This window comes from Castor canadensis, chromosome 16 (genome assembly GCF_047511655.1).
Source record: "Castor canadensis chromosome 16, mCasCan1.hap1v2, whole genome shotgun sequence".
Classification (NCBI taxonomy): Eukaryota; Metazoa; Chordata; class Mammalia; order Rodentia; family Castoridae; genus Castor; species Castor canadensis.
In genome coordinates, this window is record NC_133401.1 from 43,033,515 (window position 1) to 43,057,008 (window position 23,494).

General features: G+C 46.4%; 1 protein-coding gene across 7 annotated transcripts in view; it reads right to left on the reverse strand.

Moving 5' to 3' along the window:
• Positions 1–23,494, reverse strand: part of Macroh2a1 (macroH2A.1 histone) — a 62,684-nt gene that overhangs the window by 32,856 nt on the left and 6,334 nt on the right. For 6 of the 7 annotated variants that reach the window (XM_020180935.2, XM_020180936.2, XM_020180932.2 and 3 more), the window contains exons 2-3: positions 18,894–19,098; positions 99–205 (exon numbers count right to left, since the gene is read on the reverse strand). In XM_020180935.2, the coding sequence (XP_020036524.1) occupies positions 99–205; positions 18,894–19,065 (279 nt within the window). In that variant the 5' untranslated portion in view covers positions 19,066–19,098. The remainder of the gene's footprint in view (positions 1–98; positions 206–18,893; positions 19,099–23,494) is intronic. The other variant, XM_020180933.2, reaches the window with a different exon arrangement.

A 23,494-nucleotide genomic window follows, 5' to 3' on the forward strand; every position in this document is an offset into this window, starting at 1 on the left:
GCTGGCCAGCCAACTATGTCCTCTCTGACAGACACCTGTCTCTTGGCCATTCTGATTGCATGCTCAAGTGTCCGGGGACAGGTGGGAGAGTCCCATACCTGATTGAGCTCTTCATCATTGGCCACAGCCAGCAGGATGTGCCGGGGCGTGACCCGTCCCTTCTTGTTGTCTCTTGCTGCGTTGCCAGCCAGTTCCAGTATCTCCGCTGAAGGGGCAAAGAAGAGTGTATGGTCACTTCAGAGCATCAGAAAGCTGCATGTGTCACCGGTCCCCCCTATTCACAGCGCTGGGATGGCAACAGGCAGCTCCTTTAAGAAGCAGCTGCACAAGGTGGGAAACTGCAGGCTGGTCTTGCTGGTGATACTTAGGGTGGAGTTAGTCACGGAGGGTTGAAGGGCAAAGGGCGAGACCTCGGAAGCCCTGGTGGAACCATTTGCTTTGGAGATGAAGGTGCTAAGGCTGAGAGGCAGCAGTATGGCCCATGGGTACACAGCACTGTGTCTCCAGAAAGTATCACGTTTGCAGGGCTCAAGGGGATGGGGTCTGATATTATGCGGCCTTGAGAAATCCCTGCTGCTTGAATCAAAGCTGAACACCTGCACATTTGGATTTGAAAGTAGGAAGATATGACTCAACTTGCTACAAGGTCAGTGTCATAGCTTCATAAAACAAAAGTTGGGGTACTGTAGACCTAAAACAACCAACTTCATGTCTTCGGTCTGACAGGAGGAGTAGGTTTAATCATCTATTGCACAGAATGGTGACTATAGTTGATAATGCATGTTTCAGAATCACTAAAAAGAATAGTTTTTAAATGTTCTCCACACCAAGAAATAGGTATATGAGGGATGGCTACATTTAATTAGCTCGATTTACTCATACCACTATGTATATATGTATCAAAACAGTGCATCGTACTCTATAATTATTAAAATAATATAAATAAAAGAAAATGTGTTCTTTTAGCATTCTGTAAGTTTGTAATTTTCAAAATAAAAAGCATATGGGGGAAAAGTAAACTTGCAGCCTGGAAGTCTGACCCACAGCTGGTGCCAAATCAGTTTATTTCCCTGTCCTTTATGCCTGACTCTCACAGGACAGGAGGACAGATCTTCCACAGTGCCAGCTATGGTGGGAATTAGGAAGTACCCTAGGACATGGTCATTCTTCTCCTTGGTGACACAATTCTCTTGGTAATCCGCCCATCTCATCCCTGACTCATTGTCTTAATGGTATGGGCAGAATGTACTGGAATGCATCTTACACTGCCCACTTCGATGGCTCTGCCCATGCCATCACCCTGCCTATGATGGCCTTCTAAGCCAGTTTCTGAGTCCAGCCCAAGCCTGACCTTCTGCTGGTACAAAAGAATTTCTAATATTCTAGTTATGTTGTAAACACTGTATTTTTCCAGCAAAGTCAGCACTTGGGATCATCATGAAATAACTAGGGACAAAACATTAGCTATATAAAAACTGTTTGAAATTTGTAATATTACATGGTATATACATTTTCATTTTTTCCTTTTCTTGAGACAGAGCCTCATTATGGCCTCAAACTCACTATGTAACCCAGGCTGGCAATGAATCCAAGATCCTCCTGCCTTAGCCTCTTAAGTGCTGGTATTACAGATAGGTACTACCATGCCTGGCTAGAATACACATTTTTAAGTGTATTCTTAAACACTAGTGTATTCTGAAGTGTATACACTTCAGTGTATTCTGAGCCCCACACCCAAAACATGTGTATAAAGCAGAAAATCTGCTTGGCTACTAATGAACACACTTATAGTGGCTGGGGGGACCAAGAGGGAAGTGGTGTGTGTGTGTGAAATCAGTCACACTTGGAACAGCAGGTGTCTCCCCCAAACCCAGGAATTCATTTATTCAACAATCCCCACATTAAGACACAAGGCCGTCAGCTTGGTAAGAGGGACCCAAAAGCACCCAAGGCCTCTGCCTTTTCAAAGTTCCAAGGCCAGCACGGAGGTCACTGCAGGGCTGCACAGGCCAGGGCTACAGAGAGGGCCACAGGGGCCCTTCTCTGGGCTTCAGCCCAATGAGGGTCACAAGTACGAGGTAGGGAGGCTAAAGTACTCTCAGGTACTAACGGGTGGAGGGCTGGCCTCTTCCACTTCACCTAGTAGTCTCACAAGGCAGGGCAGCTGGCCAATAGTGGGATGACATGGCTTATCTGGCACTTTGCCTAAAACTTCCCTGGCCATGGTAGTGTAGCAATGGGCCTACTCTGCCAAGTGCAAAAGGTGGTTGTGATGCCTATGTAACCTTAGGGCCCAAGTGCCATGAGTGCAGAAACACTTGCTTGGTTGGTCCAGCACAGCCTTGTGCTCACAGAGCAGGCAATACAACTGCAAGGATACTGTCCTGCCCATGGCTCAAGAGGAAGCAAGCAGGTGTCTGAGCCCCATGAGCACACAGACCCTGGGAGTCAGAGGGCAGGAAGAAGAGCCCACCACAGCAGTCCCCAAGGCACAGGAAGGCTTAAGGGAGAAATCTGGCATCACAGAGCTGTAGCCCACTTTGCTGGCTTCCTGGCCCAACGCACTCTCCTTCCCAGTCTTGCACCCCCCCTTTCCAAGGTCACAGGGAAACAGAGGGCTAACAGTATCCAAGGCCAGAGTATGCAGGAGGCGGCTGGAGGATTATAATCTGTTGACCATAATGTGCCTTACTGGGGAGGAAGGGAGGGAGGGAGAGCGCTCACATTGGCGACCTATTTTGCTAAGTCCTAAGCCCATCCCTTTGGCACGAAAATCATTTGAAAACAGTTTCTTAGGAAAGTGGAGAAGGCTGGTCATTTCTTCCTGCCAGATTGTTAGTGGAAGACCCTCCCCAAGAGTTGACTTGGTGGCCATCAGTGGTGGGAGGAAAGAGGGAGGTGATCAGGTGATTTTTTTTTTTTTCCCTCCTGCAGAGCTACCCTCACTTTTCATGCAAGGAAATGGTGAGGGCCCAGGAAGCGTGGTGATGGGGGGGCGGGACTCTGAGTGCTGTGGGTCCCTGACTTGGGTAGGGCAGGTAATAGTGGAATAAGGAAAGAAAACAATGGAGTGACCCAGAAGTGAGCATCAGGGTGGAGGAGTCCGAAGATCAACTCCCCAGAAGCTGCCTGCAGGACGTTTTCCTTGGCTTCCACAAGCCTTTCCCCCAGGCTCTTACTTTGTGACTGCAAGTTCAATGGCCTCAGATTCTCCACCTGGGAAATTTCAAGGACTGTGCTCTAATGTTACTAATTCTGCTTGGATCCAGAGATACCAGCTGGATTCACCTGGATTCACCTGGATGTGACAATGAACAGCAAGTGGGTGTGCCGGCCAAGGGAATGGTAGCATCTTGGCTCCTTGATAGGCACAGGGCTAGGGTGCCATTCTACTGCCTTCTTTACCAGGGGCTGGAAGACCAGCACCTCTTTGTTTCTTCAATACTCAATGATCTGAATGGCTCAAGATGACTGCCCAACTCAATCCCTGCTGTCAAAGCTCTAAGGAGAGGGAGGTGGGAGCTGCGTCTAGTAGGAACAACAAAGAGGGGCACATAGTCACATTCCAGCTAGCTGAGCAAGCATTTTATCTTGTGTTTACTCTTGCATTTTTCCAGATGGTTACTATCCATAGCGATAGTATCATCTGGGGACACACAAGACAGAGCACCTCACAGACACACCTTTAATGAGAAGCATGTTCCACACCCCAACACTGCACTGTGCTGCAGTAGGCAGAGAGCCTGGGCATGTTACAACACCCAAGAAAGATGGAGGACACTCACTTATTCCTTATGCAACATCAGTAATACCCACACTTTCATCCTCAGCCCAGTTTTAGAAACAGCAATCATAAAAGCCTTTCCTGGGAGGACCGCCTGTTGCAGGGAGAAGGAGAGGTGCAAAGTAACTTGACAAGATGGTTCAGTTTCCGCTTGCTCTCCAGGGTGCATTCATGTTCATGGGAGGGAGAAGGGGACTGACTGCCAAGGAATTGGGGCAATGAATGCACCACCAAAGGAGATAGCCTGATGATATTCTCTTTCCAGTAAGTGATACTTTGCTTTGCAAATGACATGGAGTCAAAGTCATGGAGGCCCCAGGCTCAGAACTGCACCGCAATTTCTGTCACTGTACCCCACCCATGTCCCTGGGGTGGGTTCACAGCCCCATCAGCAAGGGGGCTGGCCTGTTAGACTAGACCAGAGCCAGCTTCTGCCTCTCCTCCAACCTCAGTGAAGTCTATGCTTCCTACATGGGAGGGGTTCCTGTCCATTTCATAGTTTGGAAGGCTTTGTGTATCTCTATATGTCTTGCTGCTGACTAGTCAAAGGAGAAGTGATTTTGAGAAAGAAACAGGAGGACACTAAATTTATAAGCATGAAGCCTTTTCTCCTGAGCTCAACCCCAGATCTTACCTCAGAAGGATTTTCAGGGGGCTGTGTCCAAAACAAATGGAATCCATAAGAAACCAGGAGACTGAGACAATAGCACTCAAGAGGTGGAAAAGCATAAGTCACCAGGCCCTCTGCCCTACTCCCAACCCTGAAGCCAAGTCAGGTGGCCAAGGACAGTCTACCTTTTGTGACCAATGACAGACAGTGGCCTGGTTGGGGCCCAGAGTGCTTTGGGTCAGTTCTTAGAGGATTCTAAGTGTGTAAGGCTCCCCAATTATAAATGCTACAAAGGGGACAGGCAGAATGATGAGCAGTGCCATCCAACTTATAGCTATTCTTTTAAGACACTTTAAGATCTAATTTGCAAGACACTCAAGCAACTACTGGCTCCCACTCCTGGCCAGGCCCAATATCTGGCAACTAATGACAGATGGCTCATCATCTATGGTGGCCAGGATCAGTGATGCAGCTTCCTTCCTCAGAGCAGCAAGCACTCAGAGGCTCCCCTGGGCCAAATCTCCCCAGACTCATTGAATATGGTCATTTTAAGGCAACTTGACAAGATTTCCCACAACCTTGAATAACAACATGACGGGGCAGCCTTTCCAACTATACACCAGCTGCCGGAGCATGAATACCTTTGACAGGTCTACTTTCCAAGTTCACCCTAAGACTAGAGGTTTAGTGGCCTAGCCCCTTCTCCCCCTCAGTCTTGAACTAAACCATATCTGTTGTATGGAAGCATTTCATCTATCTTCCTTTAGGGAGATGAAGTCATGGTTTGCAGAATTAGATTCCTAACAAGTAACAGGTGATGTGGTGAGGCTGAGCCAAACTCCAAACACAAACCTTGGAAGAGAAAAAAATCTGGGGCTTTTACAGAGCTGTTTGAAGCATCTCAACTAACATAAGAAAGATTGAAAATAATAACCAGAAATCAAAGAAAGCAAATGTTAACGTAATTCCAAGGAGAAAACAGATATTTGCTACAAAGCCAACAACATGACAAGGGATCTGTTTATTGTATTCTTCTTGATTCCTCATCGTTTCATCAGTTCATTGAGTTCAGAACTGTTTGACACCATTCTGGAAGACCTTAACCCAATCAACCCCAATTGGAAGAGGACTGCTAATAGCTTCCTGTGTCCTGACCACACCATGGCCTCATCTACTTCCCTCTGTGGCCCTTAGTGTTTGTGGCCGTGTTCTAGAATCCACTGCCCTTACTCCTCCTTTCCAGGAGGGAAGTAGCCAGAACTGAAGCCTGAGGGGCTCTGGGCCACACTAAGGTTCCCCATTTGGCCTACCCCAGGGGTCCTTAAAGGAACCAGGCACTCTAGAGAGAAAGGAAATCCTACAGCAATCACACAAGCAATATTTTCTGTGTTGAATACAAAACACTGTAAAAGTGAACCACTTAGCTGTTTCACCTGAATAGATTTCAAGTCTGACTCAACCTTGTCCTTTGCTGTCAGGCCCGTGAGTCAGGAGTCTCAGAGGGCTAACCCAGTGTCCCACCTTCCCACAAAAATCTCCCAATAAGACAGAAATGCAGCCTAACTTGGGAATCTCTAAGTTAAATTGTGTGCTGTTTTCGTATTTCACAGTTTTAAAAAGAAAAAAGTCATTTTACATTCTACTCATTAGCAAAAGAGATTGTTGTCCAACATTACTTCACTGTGACCCACCAACCCTGCCAGTGTCTGAACGGCTCCCTGTGAGGGGCCCTCCTCTTCTTCCCAGAACTGTGGTTTACTTAAGCAAGCTTCTGCTGGTCTGTGTGATGGCAGCAACCATGAAGCACCTGTCAGAGCTGGCACACACTGGCTTTGCATCCTACCTCCTGCACTTCCACAGGGAGATGTGGTCAAGATACCGCCAAGCCTCAGTTTACCATTCTACAAGACAGGGACTGAAGTTACCTCTTAGGCTTGTGAAGACTGAGTTACCAAGCAAATGTCTATTAGACTTGGTAAATGCAAGCTACTATTTACTAAAGCAACTACACCTTTTCTTTAAAGGAAAAAAAAAAAAAAAAAGCTAGTAGCATTGATTACCAGTGGGAGAAAACTACTAGACCTTCTTTGCCTTGGTTTTCTCTGTCTAAATAAGTGAATGGATGTATGAGTGTGTGAGAAGCAAAGGCAGGAAAGCAACAGAAAACCTGGTGTTTCCTCCTCCAATAGTTTGTACTTTGCTGTTACACTTAACAGTTTACATGTGTTTGAAAAATGCACTTGAACTCGATTAACCTCAGTGCTGCCAGATCTGCCTTGATGGAACACAGCACCCAAGGCGGCCCCACAGGCAGTCTTTGCCTTGGGATAGATAGGGTCTGGGACTTTTGTCTGATCCCAGCAGGGTGTGCCATGGCAGGACCAGAGCCAGCTGCTGAGGCTGCAGAAGTAGAGACCTGGGAGGAGGAGGTGAAGAGGAGATGGACAGGAAGGCCAGAGAAACCTGTTCTAATCCCGGGCCCAGCTGGTGGCTGAGCAGGACTCTCTACCCCACCAATCACTTGCTTTCAAGGTTCCTAAATTTACAAGGAAATGGTTAATGTGTATGTTTGTTTCAATATGCAAAACCACAGCCATTTGTTCTTAATTCATCTCAGGAAGGGGTGAACAATCAGAGATGTCTGCTGAAATGAAATGATTTGAGGAGTAAAATGTGAAGAGGAAATTCATCTCAAGAGCCTTGTCATGGTACCATTTCCCAGATGGGCTTTTAAAGGAGGGAAACAAGCAGAGGAACAGCACATTGTGAGGGCTGCCATGCTTTGGGGGAGGGGGCAATGCTTGCAATAGCCACTCACAGGTAGCATGGCCACAGGGGACTAAAATCAAGGACAAGGCCAGAGGGAGACACTCACTATGCCTTACCCTCTTTTGAGCTATTTGGATTTATCCTCTGCACTTTCTTTCCCAAATGGAAAGCAAATTAATACACAGAACAGCGAGAAGGTGTAGGCAGCTGTTATGTGCTTCCCCACCAGGCCTTTGCTACTACAGGTCACAAGCCCATCCCAGCCTGCTTACCCATCCAGCTTCTCACCAAAGCAGTTTTGAGCATAGGAACCTTTTCAGGTTGTTTTTCATGGTTGAGTGTTTCTAGAGAAGTATCAATGTGTCTTAGAGAGTCCCAAGAGGAACAAGAAGTCCTGGGGTCACCCTCACCAGGTCAGCCCCTATCCTGTCTATCTACTGGCTTCCTGAGTCTGAGGGCCACCTGTCTAAGCATTTGTCTAAGCTGTCACCCAGACTCCACCTCCCTCTGTGGAGGGAACAATAGCTGAAAAGTTTTTTGACCTTCATTCCTTCCCCAGAACCATGAGCAACACAACCTCTCCACATTTGACTGGCCAGGGTTCTCCCACTCCGGGGCCTGCTGGAGCTCCTTAGGCAGCCCTCTGGTCACCCAGGTGCTTTCCTAGTGGTACCTTGTTTGTTCTGCTGCTACCATAGCAGCACTGCCAACACTGACCAGACTGTCCCTTCCCTGTGCCCAGCACAACTACCTGTTCTTCAAGGCTCATCTTGCAGACCCCTCCATGCCAGCCTATAGGAATGTCTCCTGCCTTAGGTTCCTGTGGCTGTCTTGGAGCCTGTCCCTTCAGGTTGTGGCTTCATGCAGAACAGAGGCCAGCCCTGGATGACTGGGCATACACCAGTCCTCCTGAGGTGTCTGCTGGCTGCTGCAAGGCAAAGGAAGTACAAGTGGACTAAGCATTCCCAGGTCCTGGTCCTCTAATTGTCAAGATTCCAGCCCCAGCAGGGAGCCTACAGAAACTGCTCTTCTGGGGCGGGGTGAGTGTACTGAGTGACTTTGGAGAAGTTATTGAAACTTTCTGAGCCTCAATTTCCTCCTAAGCAAAATAAGGGTTTGAAGATCAGTTACCAAATGTGAAGCATTTAGCCATCTCTGGCACGTGCTTAGGTGCTCAATATATGGCAGATGTTTTAGAACTTAAACTGCTCCACCTTCGCTTAGAACTCAAAAACACATTGCCCACTCCAAAACATCATCACAAGTCGCAGTCTCTGAATCTGCCTGGCACAGGGGTAGGAGGGCAAGAGAATAATGCCGCTCCAGGTAAGTGCCTCAATTTTTCAACAAGCAGAGCAGCGAGTGACTTTTAGCTGTCAATATCCAGATTTAGAGCGGCAACAGCTAAACGCTAACCAAAGGCTACCTCAGCTACTCAGTATACTGATGGAAGAAAAGCCAATAATTAGCCATTTCCAGATGTCCTGGGTTTCCACATGGCTCCCCTAGCTTCACATGTCTGAAGTGGGAGCTGAGCAGGGAGCCACTCTTCTATAAAGACCCAGCACAACCCCTTGTAGACAAATAGGGTTGATGCCACACCATGGATGACACCTCCGCATCAGGCACTCCTGCAAGCTGCTGAAAAAGCAGCTCTGGGTACCAGGGAACCCATGCTTTCCAGCCATGAAATGGAAGATGCATTTGCCTAAAAAAGAAGGGGCTGGGGTTAGAAGAGAAGAAAGGGAGGGAGGGAAGATGGGAGCTCGGGTCAGAGTGGTAGGCTGAGCAGGGCAGCCTGGCAAATCCAAAAAGAGTTTATGTCATCTTCTTGGCAAGCAGAACTGGAAGGGGGCGGTGGGAAGACAGACAGAGGGAGGCTGACCATGACTAACACCCTTTGGGTTTTCTTGTTACAACTTATTTATAGCTCTGAAGAATGACTTACTGCTTTCATGATATTTTATTCTAGGTTGACCAGACATAAAAACCCTCCGTCCAGGGAAGGAAAGTCCTCCGTCCGGGGACTGTAAATGTGTTCCACCAGTTCCTGATATTTTAGTGAGAGACACTGGGAGAGAAGTATCTGCAGAATTCTTACGTCTTGTTTTCTCCTCTTGGTAAGTAGTTCTTTTTGAAGCCACTCCTGATGATCATGCAGAGGGTCTCTGGGGTACCTGTAGCACCCCCACCACCAGAAATGGGGCACTCTCTAATCAGCTGGGCAGCTTCTGCTTCCCAAGATACAGATGTGAGTTCTCCATGGCTTTGGGGGCAAAGGAAGAGAGCAGCCCTTGCAAGATTCTAAAGCAGAAACAGCTGCCCTGCCACATTCCCCTTCTGAGTCAGGTGTGACCCACAATGCTCTTGAGTTAATCTTAATTATGCTTCATTTAAAAATCCAGGGGTCTCTCATCCTTATCAGTTTCCTGGCAACATCTGACATTACCCATACTCCCTCCACCTGAAACTCATCATCCCTCTGACTGCTCTTCTTATGGTCTAATAAAAAACTATTTGCTGTTCGGTTGTGGAATGTTGGACCTTGTGTTAGGAGGTGAGCATACATAAGGGAGAACACACAGGCCCGGATCTGGGGTCACAAAGATGGCCTCTGATGAGGCTGGCACATACAGGCACTCAATGCAAATCTGTAGAAATCAACAATGATTCTTTTGACCCTGCTAACAACCCAACTTGGCAGCTTGTACTTGGTGAGGGCTTGGTGACTCTTTCAAAAGTAGGTCATTTCTGATGAATTGCTAAGCAAGTGTCCTGAGCTTTGCAGTGAACAGGCAGTGATAAAAAATGGACGTGCAGGGATATTCTCCAAGGTGCTGGCTTCATGTCTTAGAACACAAAGTCCAGGTGCATGGCAGACAGTGTGAACTGTAAAGCTGCCATCCCAGAGGAAAGTAACCCAGAATGGGCCCAGGATATAAGCAGCCTTTGCCTCACAGCCCCAAATGGTGACTTGAGTTTGGCCAAAAGGGACTGAGGGCATTGAGGGGAGCTAGGGGCAGATCAAAGACCCTCAGATTCTCCCAAGCAAGATGCTGGCCCAAATATAAATCAGCCATCAGCTTCTATAATACACATGTACCCATTATCCTCCTGACTCATTTCATTTTCTAGAATTTTGAATACAAAAGGAAAAGAATATCTTTAGAAAGATACGTAACACAAACTCCTGGGAGAACTAGATGTACAAAAAAACTGGGAGGGAGATGCACATTTCACTGTATATCCTTTGTTATGTGAATTTTACCACAGTATTATTACTTATTAAGGAAAATAGATTCAACAAAAGACAATGAAAGTCCTACCAGGCACAAGAAACAAAGTATGTAAGACAGACAAATGAAACAGAAAACAAAGTCCAAGAACAGTCCTAATTATATCTAGAAATTCCATGTCTGAGAAAGGTAACATCTCAGATCACCATGGGAAAGATAAAATATTCAATTAATTGTGTTGGGCTAACCAGGCAACTATATGAAACAACATTAAGATTGATCCCTACCTTACACCATATGTTAGGGTAAGTTCTAAGTGGTTCAAAGTGAAAATGTGAAAATTAAAGCCTTAAAAATATTAGACAAAAGCATGAAGGAATTCCTTTATAACCTTGGTGAGATGCTTTCCTAACAATGACTCAAAGCCCAGCAGAAATAGACTTATGAAGACTTCATATAATTATTCAGGTAAATAATATGAAATAACTATGTGAAATTTATTTAAAGAAAATATAACTAAAAAGTAAAAACAAGATATTAGAAAGACCATGTAGAGGGCAGGATAGATAGCTCAGTAATAAAGTGCTTGCCTAGCATGTACAAGGCCCTGGGATCAATCCTCAGTGCTGAATAGGAAAAAAAGAAGACTCAACAGAACTTACAGAAACGAAAGTACCATAATCAAAATTAAAAATTTAGTGACTGAATCACAGATTAGATGTAGTTGAAGAGAAAATTAGTAAACTGAAAGATAGTTCTGGAAGACAGATCAGAAGTATTATCCAGAAAGACACAAATGGAAAATATGGATGAGATTAACAGATAAAGAAGGTAGAGTGACTATGTTGAATTTGTGTTTCGTAAGTAGAGACTAGAATTGATGACTGGAAACTTTATGGATGAGATAAAGACATGCTCAAAAGCAACCTGAGAGTATTTACCACTTTTCCCAGAAGGAAAGCCTAGATGAAAGAAGGCACAGTCAGTTTCAGTCATACCTTTTTCCTTTTCTGAAACCACAAACAGGTTTTGTGGTGCTATGAGTTAGTTCACTGGCCCAAGCAAAACTATTAATATGGAACTTGTTTACCCACCCTTCTGTAGACCCTCACAATACAAAAGAAAATTGTAAATTGATTGGCCTTCAAAGGAATATCATGAGGAAACAGACCCTTGACAATTAGTAATTTCTAAGCAAGATGGCTTATCTTCAAGAAAGTAACAAATGGTGCTGTAATGTCTAAACACATACATGCAAAAATAAGTCTCAATGCAGTCATTATACCCTTTACAAAAATTAAAGTGGACCATGAACCTAAATATAGTTAAAACCATAAAACTTCTAAAAGATACATAGAGGAAAATCTAGATGACCTCAATAATAGCCCATCCATGAAAGAAACAACTGAGCCAGGTGTGCCTGTAATCCCAACCACTTGGGAAGTGGAGATAGGAGGAGCATGGTCCAAGGCCAGCCAGAGCAAAAGCACAAGACCCTAGCAAAACAAACTAAAGTAGCTGGGCCGCTCATGCCTGTAATCCTAGCTACTCAAGAGGCAGAGATCAAGAGGATCGTGGTTCAAACCCAGCCAAGGCAGTTTGTGAGACCCTATCTCAAAAAAAGTCCATCACAAAAAAAAAAAAAAAAAAAAAAAGGGCTGGTGGAGTAGGCCCTGAGTACAAACCCCAGTACTGCAAACAAAACACAAAAGTTAAAAAAGGGCTGGGCGTATGGCTCAAAAGGAAGAATGCTTGCTTAGGAAATGCGAGGTTCTGAGTTCAATACCCAGTACCACCAAAATAATAATTGATAGGCTGGGCTTCATTAAAATTAAAGTTTTAATTTTTAAAAAAACACAAGGACTGGGGATGTAGCTCAGTGATATAGCACTTGTCTAGCATGCTCAAGACCCTTAGTTTGATTTCCAGCACCTCAAAGAAACAAAAAACAAAAAAAAAGACTGTCAAAAGAAGACAAGCCACAGACTGGGAGAAAAAAAATTTCAAAGCTCCCATTGCAATCCTAGCAGTAGGAGGCTGAGGTAGGAGTTCCAGTTCAAGACCAGCCTGGGCTAAACAGTGAGACCTTGACTCAAAACAAAAAAAAGAGCAAAGGAGGGAAAGAAGGAAGGAAGGGAGGGAGGGGTAGAGAAAGAGGAAGGGAGGAAAGAAGGGAGAAACAATGAGATCTTTCTCCTTCCTGATACAAGTATCATAGTAGGACCTCTGGACTTGGGACAGAAGGACATGGGACAATTATTTCCTGGAGTAGGGCCAGATTACATTACATGCTCCTGGACAATTTCATGAACTTTGTAGAAGGATCAGATGAAGGACCACCTAAAAATTCAGTTTTTATCTATAGCAGATTCATGTGCCCTAGAAGAAACATGTCCTACAGCCACACTGCACCTCCACATCTTAGGTGCATCTAGCCTCAAGCCGCCAGACCTGACCCCCATATGTCTGTTAAATATCATGGCCACAGACCACCAAATCACCAGGGAAACGGTGCTAAACTGGCTCTTTTTCAAGTACTCTGGGAATGTTTATCCATCTTGGAGTCATCCATTTCCCCAGGAGACTGAAGAATGTCTGACATGGTCACATAGGTTGGAGCACCTCCTTAATTGTTTCACCATTAGCTTTGTAAGATTAGGTATAGTGATACTTCTATGACTGGTTATCAATGAATATCATCAACAGTATATGTTAACAATAATCAGACTAGGAGCTATCTGCCTTTTACACATACACTCATACACCAGCTGCTACCTCTGAGTGACTTTCAGCTTCTTAAATTTTCAAGCACAAAATACTCATATAACCAGAAAAGGGGATTCAGATGCAGTCTGCAGACACTGGGTGCCCAGGACACTGCATTTTCAACTTCAGTGTCTTCAACTTTCTTCTAGTTGCAACCTTCTGGCTCCTTAAAATACTTCATCTTCGTGTGTGTGTGTGTGTGTGTGTGTGTGTGTTTTTTTCAATCTAAGGAAAATGAGGCAGACTGTAGCAGGCACTGTAGCATGAGCTCTGATGCAGCATGAATGCTCAAGAAAGTGCTAGCAAGCATTGGCTGAGTCCTGGCCAGAAGTGTCAGTTTAAGCCAGGGACAGTCAGACAGACAAACAAGGGATACAGGTGTCCAAAAGGCCAATAGAGCATGAAAGAGTCAAGCTCTGTTCTCTTCCTGCTCTATTTTTAGCTGTGTGAGTTTGGAACACACTTGGAACACACACCTGTGTGTCCCAGATAGGAAAGTAGAAAAGAGGTTTGGGACTCATTCTCAAAGGCCCTGCCTATGCCATTCTTTCAAGTTTATAGGATTCTTTCTTTCCCATATCAGAAGCAGCAAGTGTAATGGATCCTGGCTGAAGGGTGCATCTGTATAACAGGATGTGCTCCTGACAGGAGAAGGTGCTCTCTGCTTCATACCAGAAAGTGTATGTGGAGGGCGGGGGAGTAGATTACAGTCCAATGACCCAACATCAAAGGGGTAGGGCAACATCTGACATGGTTAGAGACCAGAAGTTAGACAAGCTGAAACAGAATAAGAACAATTATTTTGTTAGCCAAGACCAGATGGCAAGGTGTATTTCTAACAACCGTCCATTTTCTTTGGGGTTTTGTTGCAGATGCAGTCAGGTCTGAGGACTAGACTCAACTAATCTATAAAGTGTCCATGAAGTCACCCAGGGGAGCTGGCCCTAAAACCTGGTTAGCCAAGTACCTAGAGGGAGCTTCAAACTGTAGCATCACTATGAGAGGGTGCCAGATACTTTCAAGAATATGGAGGTTCTGGTCATGGATGAGAGATGGGAGAGGGAAGACCGAGGTCTGAAACATGGGGGATGGGGAGAGACAGGGCTTTGAAAAATAAGAAGATTGGGAGATTAGAAATGTGCAAATCATTTTAACATCTTAGCTCCAAGCAAGACAGAAGAAAAACATCTGAGCACAGCCTTATCTTATGAGAGATGGAAATACAACAGTATGACACTAGGTTTTTACAAAGACCAGAGCTTAGCTCTGATTCAAATCAGTGGTCACTTTGGGAGGGTCTATGTACATTCTGAAGGTGCCCATCTTGGCAGCTGGAAGCTCATGGAGGAACCAGGACTGTTCTCTCAGAGCTTGGGTCGATGGCTGCAAAGGGTAAGCTCCTCAAAGGCAGGTGCTCTTATCTTGAGTCTAGCACCACACCCCTCTCCAAGTTAGCACACTAGTGACCAACTTAGAAGAATAAGCTTCTAAGTTGTACAGCTTCCACAGATGACTGCCTCACTGTCTATTGCCAGGCTCATATGGAGAAGACCTAGCTATTACTCTAGCTTGGTGAGTCAATGTCATGACAAGCCAGACTGAAGCTCCTTCTTTAAAGTGCATTTGCATTTTGCTTCTTCCCTTAACCCTCCTCACATGCCACCTCGCATCTGCTTAACCCGCAGCAGTGTCCCCTAAACTGTGTCACATGCAGTATTTATATGGGTTTCCCTAAAAGCTTTTGTGAAGCTTGGGAGCCATGACATATCACGTTTCCTTCCCTTGGGGATTCACAGTGACACGAGTATGTTCCGCTAAGTCTTATAGTACAGAAAGGCACTTACTCAGTGGTCCCAAACTAAAATAAGTTCCTTTATATTAAGGAACTCGTCAAAGTCATTCACATATCTGTTTCAAAAGAGGGAGTGGGAATCTGATCATTCTCTGATTTCAGCCATAGAACCCTGTGTGTTAGTGAAATACCACTTAAATGTCACCAAATACTCCAACAACAACAGACTTCACAGGGGGACAAAAGTTGTAACATGCATTTCTTACATCCCACCTCCCAGTTCTCAGCACTGCTAGGCTAAGCAAGGGAGAGGCTCGAAAGTTTCATGGGCTGAGCTACATAGAGTCAAGTTTCCTTAAAATATCATTAATCAAAAAGTTCCATGGTACCATGGGGCATAGATGGTAGCTGGGCAGAGGTTGTCCCTGACCACCTCAGTGTCCCTCATAATAGCACTTATAGTAGACCTTGGTATCTGTATGCATATGGTTCCAAGGAGGCTACTGTTGAGGAAAATCATGCATTGACAGGATACATAGAGTTCAGTTCTCTAAAATCACTCAAATTTCTCTATACCTACATACAGTGGGTCTGGGCATCCATAACTTGAAGCCGTATGGAGTCAGCTAAGTTGCTGTCACAAAACTGACTGTTGTACACATTAGTGCTGCTCACCAAAAACTAGATCTTATTTCACGCTCTTTAGCTCAAATACTGAGACACTAGCTTTATTTCTCTCATAACACCACCCAACTTCGACTATAGGCATGTCGCCTTTCCACAAATCTCAAATTTTCACTTTATCACTTAAATTAAGCACATTATATGCCCTTTTTGGCTTGGGAGGACTACTTTTACCTTGGTTTTTGGGCACCAATAGCTTTTTGGGAGATATACTGCATTTTGACAAAATTAAGGGCAGAGAAACACTCAGCAGATCACACAATTTAAACACAACTGACGGTAATATTGGTAATTCTACGTCCACCGAGCTGTGCAATGCACATGCGGGAACTGAAAATTTTTGTTCTTGAAATTTTTTTTTATTTTTTATTTTTATTTTGACTGCACTTGGTCAAAACTGTGTAATAAATCCACAAATGAGGTGAGCTTCCTGTACTGTTACTTTTTGATCACTGAGTGTGAACTCTCACATGCTCTATGTGTGGTATTGGTCTTCACAACACCCCCAGGGCTAGAGGGCAGGAGAACCACAGGGGGATAAACAGAAGGTACCATATGTCTCAGGGAGGGCTCTGGATGCAGAGATTAGGGATGGAGCTGTCTCACTGCAGACTCATTCTTATTCCACACAGTACTCATTCTTATTCCACACAGTGCCTTCTCCTTCTAAGCTCAGGAAATGACTGGGCTCCACACCCAAGAGGAGAAACAGATGCCTATTTCAGGTTTCAGAGCAAGGTGTCAGGCTGCTACCTCCTTCCCACATGCCTCCACCCTTGGCATGGATGGGGAGCAACTCTTGAGTAGTCCTTGACTTGTGAACATGTGCCCCTTGGAGAGCCTGGAATTGGGCTTCTATGGCCCCTGGTCTACAGGGCTGCCACCCATTCACATCCTCCTGACCTGGTCTGTCCTTGGCTCTGGTATAACATAGGCCAGGGCTGGGCCCACTCAGCAATTGAGTAACCCAGAAAATCCTTTGCCGTTTCTGTGAATGTGACAGGAGCTTGGGAGAGCAAAAGCGTTTGAGAGCAGACAGAAAAGCCTGGCAAGGGGGCATCTTGAGGTGTCAGGGAGACAGGCTTTGAGAGAAAGAATTCTAGGCTGCTTGAAACAACATGGAGCAGGCCTGCAGCTGCCAAGGCCTCCTACAAGAGGCCTGGTGTGTTTGAACCAGCTGAAAGGACAACAGGCCCAAGCAGGCAGTGACAGCTTCCTCACTATCCCTAGAAGGAGTGGGCAACCCAGTCAGCTCAGCAGCCAAAACAGGATTCCCAGGGACTTTCTGCCTCTCTTGTGCTTTACTCTGTGATAACCTGTGGGCGTGCAGAACATGCAGAATGCAGCTGCTATTCAGCCTTGGAGCTGCCCTCTGAGGCGGTAATTGTGATGACAATTTTACAGCAGGGGGGCTCAAGGCTACAAGAGGTGGCATCTCTGAGACCCAGGACCACAATGTAGAACCACAGTGGAACCCTAAGTACCCCCTGGGCTCTCCTTTGGCCTGTTCACGCCCAACGTGCACGTGGCACTTGTAATGGTCTATAACTGTCTGGGTTGGCTGGTTGTCCTTCTCCCAGATTAGACTGTGAGCTCCACAGGGCAGAGCCCCTCCATGCCCCAACTGTCCTGTTCTACACAGCAGAGCCTTGCATAGTGCCTGGCAGACAGCAGGGGCTCAGTAAGTGTGTGGGGTGAATGAGAACAGATCTTCATTGAAACAAAAGCAAAGAACAGAGTAGAAAGAGGTCCACTTCTCCTCTCACTCAGGGCCCCTCAAAAAAGCTGAGGGTAGGCCGATGCCCAGAACTTCCACAGATCCCAGTCTAATTGGCTGAGGGCTGTCACCTCCAGAGCTGTTAGTGTGGGGATGCAGCACTGTGATGAAGGCTGCTCTCACTGGTCCTGGCCCCAGAGCTTGCTTGGCTCCTCTCCTAGCAGGAGACAAGACCCAGAGACTGTAGGAGTGACAGCATGGCACTAACCACTCAGGAAAGTTTCCTGAGGTCACTCAGGCCAGGCCATGTAGGTGGCAGGCATTGGACAAGGTTATGCCAAAGACTCAGAGTTGTATGCAGGCAGAGGAAATGGCTCAGGGCCAGCCAGTCACAGCCCTGATGGAAGGACTTTATAAAACTTGAAAAGTATCTTATTCCTTAACAGGCAAGAGCTGATGTGGCTGATGCCAGAATTGGGAAATGCTTTGAGTGCCTTTGCCAACTCCAAGATGGAAAAGATGGGCTGCCCTGACCATTCCCACTATCTGGTGTGCCCACTACCACAGCGTGATAGCTGGGGTTGGGACAAGGGGAGTGCAGCAGAGTCCAACCCCCATGAGAAAGGATCCTCTGACCGTAACCCCATAAGTATTGGGCTCAGATTCAGAACCATCCAGACACAGACAAGGGACACATGCAGACATTTTGTACAGTAGTAACTGTCTGAGATGTGATGAAGTGATGGCATTCCCTGATCATATACTGCCAACAAAATAGAGGAAGCTACGGAGAAGAAATGAAATGAAACTTTGGTACATGGCCTAATGATAGTGTCTGTGAATACTCTAGTGGCAGGTGGATTATGGTGTTCAGAAGCCAAGAAACACAGGCTGGCTGGGTTTGTCAGTGCCTTTCCCATCATGCTCAAACACAGCCCCTTTGGCTCTCATAGCAGCGTAGAATTGGTAGAGCAAGGACAGTTGTCTTCATTTGGATTGTAAGAAAAGTGCAGCTCAGAAAGGTTAAGTGACTCACCCTAGGTCACACTACATATAAACTGCACAAGAACTATAATGCCCCTGCTTCCTATTAAGGGATTTCTCCTTGGGAGAACTGCTCAAGATGAAATAAGACTAGCCACACCTGAATGCCAAATGCAATGATGATCCTGAGGTGGATCTGAACAAGAAAAGGAAACCAAGCAAAACCATAAAGAACGCTATCAAGACAACTGAGGGAAGACTTTATAGCAGCCAGAAATAAATACAGAAGCATCTCTGAATACTCATACAGAGAGAGAGGGGGGGGGGAGGGAGGGGGGGGGAGAGAGAGAGAGAGAGCGAGCAACCAGGCCAAAACGTTAACAACTGGTGGTAAATCTAGGTGAAAATAATCATTGTGCTATTCTTTTGACTTTTCCATAGTTTTGAAATGCTTCAAAATAAAACAGGGAAAGGTCCTCTCTATCCTTGGAAAACTATCAGAACTGCTGCCATCTAAGTCTATGGTGTCTATGACAGACTTGGGCACTCACCTGTCAGGTATTCCAGGACAGCAGCCATGTACACCGGTGCCCCTACTCCAATCCTGTACTTGGGATGGCCCTTCTTGATGTACCGCAGCATCCGTCCCACAGGAAAGATGACTCCTGCCTTGGCTGACCGGGAGGTCTTGGTGGATTTCTTCTTCCCACCACGGCTCGACATGGCGGTGGCCCTGGAAGCGGGTCAGTAAGCACACTGTGAAGACAGGAAGCACACCCATTAGGATGTGCACACTGCACATTCCCCTGCCCAGGTACACTGTGGTCCCCTGCTAGGCACAGGTCTGGCCAGCAGATGCCACTGTGTGCAGCTGCCCAGTCATCCAGTTATGTGCTCTGCTGGAGTGGCATGGCCCCTGGAAAGAGAAAGGCACAGCTTTGCACATTTTATCCCATGACATCAATTTTATTGGTACGTCCATTTAAATGTTATACTGACAATCACCACTCTTAAGTGCTTTGCCTTTATGCCTCACTATGTAAAAGAAAATAGGATTTTTTTATTACATTCTAATACTTGTTTAATAATTGCATTTTCATGCACTTGAGATAGGGATAATGAATTGCAGTAAAAAGAAGACAGTGTTGCCTGCACGTAGAATGAAGATGTAAAACCAGACACCCAGGCTCAAGTGGTAGAGTGCCTGCCTAGCAAGCTTGAGGGCCTAGCTCAAACCCCAGTACTATTAAAAAAAAAAAAATGGCAGTGTCTTACAACCCTGACCTGTGATGGTCATGCAGCCTGAATGTAATAAGAGCCACCCCCACCCCAGCTCCTCCAGTGCCCTGGAAGGCTGTCTGCTGTCTTTAGAGAACAGGGAGAGGCATTTCTCCCTTCCTGCTCCTCTCCATCCTTGCCAGTCCAGAGGATGCTTCTCAATAACCCTGTGACTAGATCCAACTCAGCCCTTGCTGAAACCTGTGGCCACAGACATCCCCTATAAATGTCTCCCACACTTACCCTGCTTTCCTCCAACCCACCTTCCCATGGGTTGAGCAACTGCCTGCCTGTGAGCAGGGTAATCTTTGCATGCACACATTAGAATATGTCTTAGCCCTGGCCCAAGATAAAGTCAGGATGATGGGCTGACAGGCAGTGCTCTAGAAATCCAGGCTTAGCACCTCTGTCCAGCTTCATTTCTTGCCACTTGTGGTCTACACGTAGACACAGGGAGCCACAGAGTTCCCCCAGCCCTTCTACTTTCCTCCCTGCTTTTGCAGCAACTGTTGTGTTCTGTAGGATGTCCTTCATCCCTTACACTTGCTCTCTGCCCTCTGCCAATCCATTCCCGAGAGCTGGGGCCCTCTGCCCCATTCTGGGGCTCTATGTGCCACAGGCCAAAATAATGATGAGTACACACTCCATCTCTCCCACCAGATTGCAAGTGGATAGAGGGCTGCCCTTGACGTATTCCTAGGACAGCAAATGCTTACTTCTAAGCATTCTACCCATTCATGTGTGTACTTCAGGAGCTACACTGGGCAGATGTGGTCCCTGCCCTCCCGAGTTGGTGGGGAGAGAGACAATAAATAACTCCATCATCTAAATCATGAGGGCTAGCACAGGGTGCTGGAAGAGGGGATGCAAAGGGTCTCAGCCTGTTCTGGGGCCTCTGAGGCCTTCCCTATGGACCATCTATGCTCAGACCACTGAGCCAAACAGACAGGACTCCCATCTACCCAAATCTGAGGTCGGGCGCCATGCAGTATGTTGGAGGTGGTAGAACACCAGTTTCAAAAGACCACGCCTCTGCGGACTCCACAGGGCTTGGAGTCCTCGTTATTCTGACACTCGATCTTACATTGGGACCATGTTCTACTTTATCTCTATGGCCCTGAGAGCATCTCAAGTCATCTTTCCAACACACAGATGGCAGTGATGACCACAGACAGCAGGATTCCTAGGCACTCTGGGGTAGCCAGGCCCCGTGGGGGTGAATGGCCCAGGCCTCTGTGATGAGAGAGCCCTGCACTGCACCCAAGTCTTAAGGTGTTGGAGTGATAGAGGAGGGCCACAGTTTTTCTGAAACTATTAGTTGAGGCCACCTCTTACAATACTGAACTGCTTTACGATATCCCTGCACCCAGGGGCCCATGCTCACTGAGCAGGGAACATCACGTATGTACATGAACCTGTGCTTCGGGAACAGATGTCACTGGGCTCCTGGAAGGCTTTGACCTTACTACAAGTATGTTTCCAGACCAACAACCAATGCCTTTGGACTAAAAGCTTTTAATCCAAATGTACCCCTGCATTCAGCAGCTCCTTTCTGACTGGGATAAGCTCTGTTCTTCAGCAGACCTTCCAGCGCCTACCTCTGCAGAATGTAGACTGTTCTCCAAAGAGAGGGCATTAGCACCAGCCAAGCATGGTGGCACATGCCTGAAATCCCAGCTACTGAGGAAGCCCACAGCCTGGACAAAGTTAGCAGAACCCTATCTCAAAAACAGAACACAAAACAAAAAGGGCTGGGAGCACGGCTCAGTGGTAGAGTGCTTATCTATAATGCCCTGTGTTCAACCTCCAGTAGTGCACACACAAAAGTGATGCTCCTTGTGTTTTTCTCCTCTGACAGGAGTCAAGTTTCTACCCAAAAATTCCAGTGATGTCTGGTCTCTACACCAGTATGTACCTTGCCCCAGAGCTGTATTCTCACTGCCTGTGGTAATGGTACATCCTCACTTTCTATCCCCCTCCTAGCCTTGCTGCAGCCTCCTTATCTCTATCAGTCTTAGCACCAGGCTTTCTTTATGATCACCAGAACCACCTGTCTCCTCTGATGACTCCCTGTCACCCTGAGCTCTCATCCAGCCACAAACATCATCCCTTATCTACCTTCACAGCACTGCTTCTACCTTTACAGCACCCCTTCCCAGGTGCTCAGGTGCCCCAGGCCAGTCTGACTTCCTGAGTCCGTCATGCTACATCATGGAGGTCTTTGAACATGCTCTTTCTCTGGCCTTAAATGCACTCTGTCCTGTCAACCCGCTGAACAGATGCTCACACACTCCTTCACAGCCATGGAGGCCTCTCGGACTTGGCCACAACCTGAATGGCCAACTGCTCTGTGTGCCCACGGCATATATCCCAGGCACGCCTCTGTGTGCCTGCCCAACTTGACTGAGCTGCAAGGGACTGGATGCCAGCATTGCCACTGACTCACCCCAGATCCCAGGAAAGGTCTTGGGGGTCATGATGGATGCCCGGTGCCACCCTGCTGGCAAAAGACCATCTTCACATCTCGTCTTGAGTCAGGCTCCTCTCAAACACAGCCGCCTTGAGTCTTTGTCCCTGCCTTGTCTTGCAGAGATTGTTTTTGACCCCTCCTCATGTTCTCTCTCCACTTCCAACTGTAGTTAGAAAAAGTTCTGACTAAGCCCTACAGCCCTGTGACACCCAGTAGCAAAGGATGTTTTAAAACATCCTTTGGAAAATCACCTCCCAGCTGAGCAGTTTCCAGATAAACCCAGGCTTGTGCCCCGTCCATCCCGCTCTGAAGGTATGGCCAGCTCTGACCTAGCACCAACGTGATGACAGAGAGTGGCTGAGGGAAGCAGCTGTTGAGCATCATGATCAAGCACTAGAAGTCCAAACCTAGACTGACCTGATTCTAATCATGGATCAGCCACTGGCTGGCCATGTGGCCTTGGGCAAGTGATTTAACCACTCTGAACCTTTTTTTTTTTTTTTTCCATCTGTCAGATGGAGATGATAATAGAAAAGGATATCAAAGAGTTGGTGGGAGAATTAATTGAGTGTTAATGTAAGGGGCTTGACACTTCCTGAATAAGTGTTCAGTAGATAGCAAAATAACAGTGTGTATAAGATGAGAAAAGGCTACTCTCTGGCAAAACAGGTCTTGGACATTTGTTCTGGTAAATGTAGTGCTAGGCTGCAGTAACAGGTAAATCCCTACAACTTATTTCTTATTGTGGAGAGTCCTGCTAAGGTTTTGCTGTGGTTTGGTCCCCAAATGTTGTGTATTGGAAGCTTGGTCTTCAGTGTAGCAATGTTAAGAGGTGGTGGGACCTTTAAGAGGTAGGGCCTACAAACCGGGCATGGTGGTCCATGCCTGTAATCCTACTTACTTGGGAAGTAGAGGTAGAAGAGTCTCAGTTCAAGGCTGGCCCAGGCAAAAGCAGAAACACTACCCAAAAAACAAACTTTAAAAAAAAAAAAAAGACTGGGTGTGGCTCAAGTGCTATTGTGCTTGCCTAGCCAAGTAGAAGGCCCTAAATTCAGTCCCTAGGACTACACACACACAGGAGAGAGAGGAGAGAGAGAAGAGAGAGAGAGAGAGAGAGAGAGAGAGAGACAGAGAGAGAAAGAAAAAGAAAGAAAGAGATGGGGCCTACTGGGAGGTCATTACTGGCCGCTCTGAATCCCTCTCTGGTTTCCTGTCTTACCATGTCATCTCTTCCTCTCCCATCATTGTGATGATATCTGCTTTAAGGTTCTCTCCAGAGCTAAACAAATGCTGGTACCATGCCCTTCATCCAGAACTGTGAGCTAAATAAACTTCTTTTCTTTGTAGTTATCCAACTTCAGGTATTTCATTCTAGTAACAGAAATGGACTAATACAAGTCCAGA